The 5732-nt window shown below is 36.1% G+C and overlaps 1 protein-coding gene and 1 pseudogene across 2 annotated transcripts; one reads left to right on the top strand and one right to left on the bottom strand.

The window, feature by feature from the left end:
* The first annotated feature begins 662 nt into the window (after positions 1-662).
* On the top strand, positions 663-3092 carry LOC107670150 (heat shock factor-binding protein 1-like). 2 transcript variants are annotated; one of them, XR_001632067.1, is made up of 5 exons: positions 663-845; positions 1101-1167; positions 2495-2618; positions 2761-2817; positions 2951-3092. XR_001632067.1 is itself a non-coding variant. In XM_016462662.1 (4 exons), exons 1-3 carry the CDS (start codon positions 801-803, stop codon positions 2611-2613), a joined length of 231 nt encoding a protein of 76 aa, XP_016318148.1. In that variant the 5' UTR covers positions 663-800; the 3' UTR covers positions 2614-2618; positions 2761-2961. The 2 variants fall into 2 exon arrangements, 1 of the variants encoding a protein (XP_016318148.1); XM_016462662.1 differs by having other exon boundaries at positions 2761-2961.
* An 880-nt stretch (positions 3093-3972) lies between these two features.
* LOC107670152 (DNA topoisomerase 1-like) overlaps positions 3973-5732 on the bottom strand; it is a 27270-nt pseudogene continuing 25510 nt past the window's right edge.

Raw genomic sequence — 5732 nt, 5'->3', positions numbered from 1 at the left:
CTTTAGGCTTTGCAACTTTACAGATCTTCTTTATGCACCAAGAGCTTGTAACACTTCAAAGAGAAAGGAAAAATTGAAATCGCATCATATGACCCCTTTAAGGTAGGCCTATGTTTGTGATGCCCGTTAATTTTTTTCTTTCTATTTTTTCTTTTTATTTAAATGGTGTTTAAATTTGTACTTACAAAATGTCTAAATGTGAGAAATGTCAAGAATTTGCTGTTGAATTCTGTCATTTTAAAAGTTCAATAAAAAAAAATACTATGACGAAAAAAACAAAACAAAGTCCCTTTGTAAGCCATAGGCTACCATGTATAAATTGAACAAATAAACAACTTGCTCACAACAATTTTAAAAAAAGAATTTATCATCCAATCTATGTACCCATTAACCTACCTATGCCTGTTTTCTTTGAAAATTTGCCTAAAAGGCCAGACTTTGGTAGCTAATCTCTGCACCTGAAATGGGGCAAAAAAACAAAAAAAACCTAAACTATTTTTGTAATTCGCAACAAAATCAGATGAATTATGTTTATAAATTCTGTCCTATCCTGTTGTAACCTGTCACTGGTTTTAATAGATGAAATGACTGTGCATCGTTTGATCACGCCAGAGGTTGATTTGCCTGCCTGCAGCAACGGGAATCTCTCCCTTAGAGGTCTCTAAAATCTCGCGATATTTGTCACGACTCCGTGATTTATCAAACAGCTGATCAGAAGGAGGCAAAGAGCTGGGAAGATACACAATTTAGAGAAGAATAAACACCTTTTTGCTGTTATACAGATTATTTATTTGAAAAATATGGCAGAGACAGACCCAAAATCAGTGCAGGATCTCACAGCAGTGGTAGGTTTGATAATAAACGACATATTTTTGTGGTTTGCTAAACTAGGCTAATCCTAGGCCCTGTTTATGTGTTCTACTTGGATTATTTTGACGCGACGTAAACTTCGTTTAATATTTAATATTAGTTGTTTTTCCTGAGAATATAGTTGTCGTGACTTAAACAAGCTGATTTATTTGTTTTATCTTTTTATTTTATTTATTTCCATATCTTTATGCATTTTTACACGTCAGATTAACAATGGTTCTCCCTAACAGGTACAGACATTGCTGCAGCAGATGCAGGATAAATTTCAGACAATGTCAGACCAGATCATCGGGAGAAATATCCTTTCTTGTTTTTAGTATAGCTGTATAATTTATTTTTCAGTGGGGCGGTCGTAGTCCCAGGGGTAATTTCAATATCACAGCAAGCTGTTTAGAGGTCTTTAAATGTGTTTAGTTGCTATTTAGTGAATACTTTTTATTTATGTTTTAGTTGCTATTTAGTGAATACTTTTTATTTGTGTTTTTATGAGAATGTTATATTTTGCATACAGTCCACAAATGAGAGCAAAATGCCCTACTCGGGGGAACAGGGTTTCTGCATGTCTTAAAAAAATATTAATTCGCACTTCCACAAATGAAAGAAAAAAAGGTCTTAAATCAGAGCAGAAAATCTTAAATCTATAGTCATGGAATTAAATGTTGCATACACTGCTAAAAAAGTAACATCTTCCTCAGTATTTTGTCTTGTTTTCCAATGCTCATGTCCAAAGACTCTTAAAGGTAGGGTAAGCGATTTTTCAAAAACACTTTGGAAAACTGATTCGGGCTGAATAGCAAAACAAACTTGTAGCCAATCAGCAGTAAGGGGCGTGTCTACTCAGGATGTGGAGGAGAGCGCGTTCAGTGCACGGGACAGACATGAGCTGAGCCGAGCGACAGAAAGATAGAGATGGCGGATAAAAAACAAAAGAGGAAAACGTCTGCGGAACAAAAGAAGGCTTAAGGCAAGAAGTAGGACCAGTGTAAATATCGGATCAGCTTTCAAGCTCTGGAGAAAACTCAAGGATCGGACGCCGAGGTTGCGTTGTTTCTTCTCGATAGGTGAGTAACACCATGTCTGCGCTGCAACAGCTAAAGTCTGTCTAGTACACTGGACGCGACAAAGCGACCGTTGAAAATCATTTGAAATTTGTGTCAATACGTCATGAATGGAACGCAGCAGCAGTTTTGCTTTGTTTCACAGAACTAATCATTGCCTGGGTTGCATACGTATGTGTGGGGTGGAGCTATCAAAATAGGGGCGAGACACTTTTGGGGTAGGGGTGTGTTTGTTTTGGTTACTTCAAATGTCAACATTGGCTACCAGAAATCGCTTACCCCACCTTTAAATCAAGATACTTTGAAGTTTGAACTTTTTCACAGAACCAAAATTTACCACAAGATCAAAATCCTATCGCCACCCCGTGGCCAGGTTCATAAAACTATCTACAAAAATCTACAAATGCATACATGCTTTAACTCAGTACTATGCAGGTGTAGAGAAAACAAATTTTGTTTAGTCAAAATCTACCAAGCAGATATTGCTTTAGCTATGCGCTCAATGCCTGTGGATTTAAACAGTGGTATTACCTGTACTTGATCCTATCTTCCTTAATAAGATTCACTTGATGAAATGAGCATTCGCATCGATGATCTAGAGAAGAATATAGCAGACCTGATGACTCAGGCAGGAGTGGAAGAGATTGAAGGGGAGAACAAGGTCAAAGAGGGAGAGGCTTCCTAGTAGAGGTAGTTTCTTATTTCTATCGATTAAACTATTTTAGCTGAAACCAGTTGTGAATGTCTGATTCTAAATGGAAATTTGAAATGCATTTCATTCTGGTATACTATATTAAAATGCATTGCCCTGATCCAGTGTCATCTTTCACAGAATGCTGAGTAGAAGAAACTATAAACACTCTTCAGGAGCGGCAACATTTTCTCTATGGTGACTAACATATTTTGGTTTGATGTGATGCTTTTTTTTTTATATTTAGAGGGAATTAAAGTCAGTCCTAATACTGTGACTGTATGCTACTCTCTTCCCCCCCCCCCTCCTTTTTCTGCAATGGATTGCAAAGAACATTTTAAACACGACATCCAACTGTAGAACCGAACCCTGCATTTCTGTAATAGCACTAGCCCAAAGTGCCAACCTAACACCATTTCTGTTAAAGTGAATTTGTTGTTGAATTAAAGTCGTTTCTTAAAACCTGTGTCCTTATCTCTCTTTACTGGTATAGCCTACTTAAGCCAAACTGAGTAGTCTGTAACACCACTATCTTTCACTGTTTCACCTGCTCCTCTCTAGCAGTTGCAAGTAAGTTAAATATATCAAAGGAACATATGCTGACATGCAAAATCTCTTGGGTCAAATACGCTCAAGCTAAAACTGACTGAATTCTTAGAAATGTAAATCACTTTGTTTATATCTGATCAATATTTAAGCTGGGTAAGATGATGATTAACAACTTTACATGCAATTTGAAACAATACCACTATCCAAGGTCTACCGCATAATGCGGAACATCAATGGCTTCAGCTAAAATTTGACTAAATCGCTTGATAAGACTCCCAACCCAAGAAAAATCTATATTTGAATCTGGACTCGGGGGGAAAAAGATTTGCATTGGTATATACTGGTAGATTATATTGGACTTAGAAACAGATCAGTCTCAAAAAAAGGTCAAACCATGAGCATTTTCCCCCAAAATAAGTAATATTTTAAATGAATAATTTACATTAGATTTATAATAAAAACGCATTCGTAAATCATGGAAGTATGTCGTACAGAATCTAATAAACCTGGAACAGGCCCAAATGATTTTTATTACTGTATTATTTTTTTCACATTATTTTAATGAGAATTACCATACATTTTGAACATATTTGTGACAATGCAAAAATAAAAAATCTTATTGTTAACCTTAATTTTCTTTTTTTATTCTCTCCTTTTTTTCCCTCTGATTTTGGGGTGAAATATAACCCAAATATTTCTTGAGTCTTGTCTCCCAAAAAGCTTTTGTGGTAACAGTAAAAAAAAAAGTGACTAGGGATTTCCCTACAAAGGAAGAACATTTATTGAACTTTCTTAAAATAACTTAGAACATGTGAATTTGATTAATAGGAAGATATATTGGAAGATAAACAAACCACGCTCAGAACACAAAGTCATGTTCAGTCATGTCGATAGCCCAGGCAAACTTATCCCTTAGGGTTTTGTTGTAAATTTTATCCAGTGGCACCTACATGTTCTTACACCTAGAAGCAGAAAATAAAGTAAAGAAACACTGAACATATTCTAATATGAAATACAACGAGGCTTCCTGTGTAGCATGTTTGTGTATTTGAGTGTGACATCATCACCAGGCCACGCTGATGCGTGAATCCAGGTAGTTGAGTTTGGAGGTGCTCAGGGCGATCTGTTTGTTCTCCTCTCTGTAGCCTGAATCTCCATTTTCAGCAGCTGTTCCTCACACCTCTGCACAGCTTTCTTCTTCTTCTCCACCACCCTGAACACATAAAATGCTTTATACATGTGTATATCATATTCATCTACAAAAGGACTCTAATAGCTGGAAGAGCAAACAAACGTCCCCTTATTCAGAGGCCTGGAATGAGATACTGACATGAGCAGCTTGTTGTCTGAGCTCCCTTTGGCTTCTTTCTTGGCCTGTTTTAGCTCTTTCTTAGCCAAGTCCAGCTGCTCCTTCCTGCTGTCAATCTTAAAAAAAGAAGAGAATAGAGAAAAAAAATGTAATAAGACAGCATCATATTCAAATGCTTTTTTTATGATATTAAAATTATTTTTTTCACTATTCAGTCTCATATCTCCAGTACCTTTGTCTGCAGGTTAGCCAGGGATTGTTCGAAGGTCTTTGGCGGTGCCCGCTGATGGTTACATAGAATTGCAACCGCACGGTTTGCCCTGTTGTAAGAGAGCAACTTCTCCACCACATTATCCTTCGCTGTAGTAAGAATGATACATTAACACACCCATACAGAGCAAGAGAGAGAGAGAGAGAGAGATAGAGAAAGAGAGAGAGAAGTAAGAAAATAATAAATGACAGTCACAGATACATTTAAATGTGGAAACTGGCAGCTGTTACCTCCTTCAGAAAAAACATGTCACATGCATTTGAACAAAATAACTATTACTTTTTAAACAATTACTTATAATAAAGGTTATGTCTTTTAACAAATCAAACTAAATTAAATAAATAAAGAAGAAATGATTGAGCCAATAACTCAGTGACCCCATTCATAAAGACAGATGCTTCATTTTTGAATGAATCAGCTGTTTGAAAGAATCTGTTGAATGAATGACTCATTAAGACAGTGACTTGCTGCCACCTACTGGCTGTTTTAATTTCATATTTAGAGTATCATTTAATTTTTTTTCAATACTTCATTCAATATTACCATTATTTATGCAATGTTGAAACAAAATATTTCTTTCTAAAGCTGCTTTTCTGTAATGTCTATTCAACGCTTTTTTCATTTAACACAATGGGCCTCATTTACGAAACGGACAAACGACAGAAAATTGGGCGTATGGTCGTTTCAACGCAAACTCGGAATTTATCAATATGGACGTGAGCGGTGGCTACGATGAAATCTCATGTCTGGTCTCAGCTCGTGTACGCAAGTTTTTGAGTTACCTGAACTTAATATGGTGGAGAATTCTAGAATGACAGCATTTTGTTCGTTTTTATTTTTATTTTCCTGACCGTCAAATGAAGCTCATTAGTCGATCGTTAACCAGTAAGATTAGAATGTCTTTTTTGAATGTTTTTTTTATTTATTAAAATATATAATAGGCTATAATATAATTAACAGATTAACAAAAGGGGGGGGGGGGGG

Source organism: Sinocyclocheilus anshuiensis, unplaced genomic scaffold (assembly GCF_001515605.1).
Source record: "Sinocyclocheilus anshuiensis isolate Anshui unplaced genomic scaffold, SAMN03320099.WGS_v1.1 scaffold800, whole genome shotgun sequence".
NCBI lineage: Eukaryota > Metazoa > Chordata > Actinopteri > Cypriniformes > Cyprinidae > Sinocyclocheilus > Sinocyclocheilus anshuiensis.
This window is presented reverse-complemented; position numbering and strand designations above follow the sequence as displayed.

Bases quoted from the DNA above. Each gene is read 5' to 3' on its own strand.
- LOC107670150 (XM_016462662.1), top strand. From the start codon at position 801: ATGGCAGAGACAGACCCAAAATCAGTGCAGGATCTCACAGCAGTG. The intron at 846-1,100 runs GTAGGTTTGATA...TCTCCCTAACAG, and splicing joins TGCAGGATCTCACAGCAGTG to GTACAGACATTGCTGCAGCA. The intron at 1,168-2,494 runs ATATCCTTTCTT...AATAAGATTCAC, and splicing joins AGACCAGATCATCGGGAGAA to TTGATGAAATGAGCATTCGC.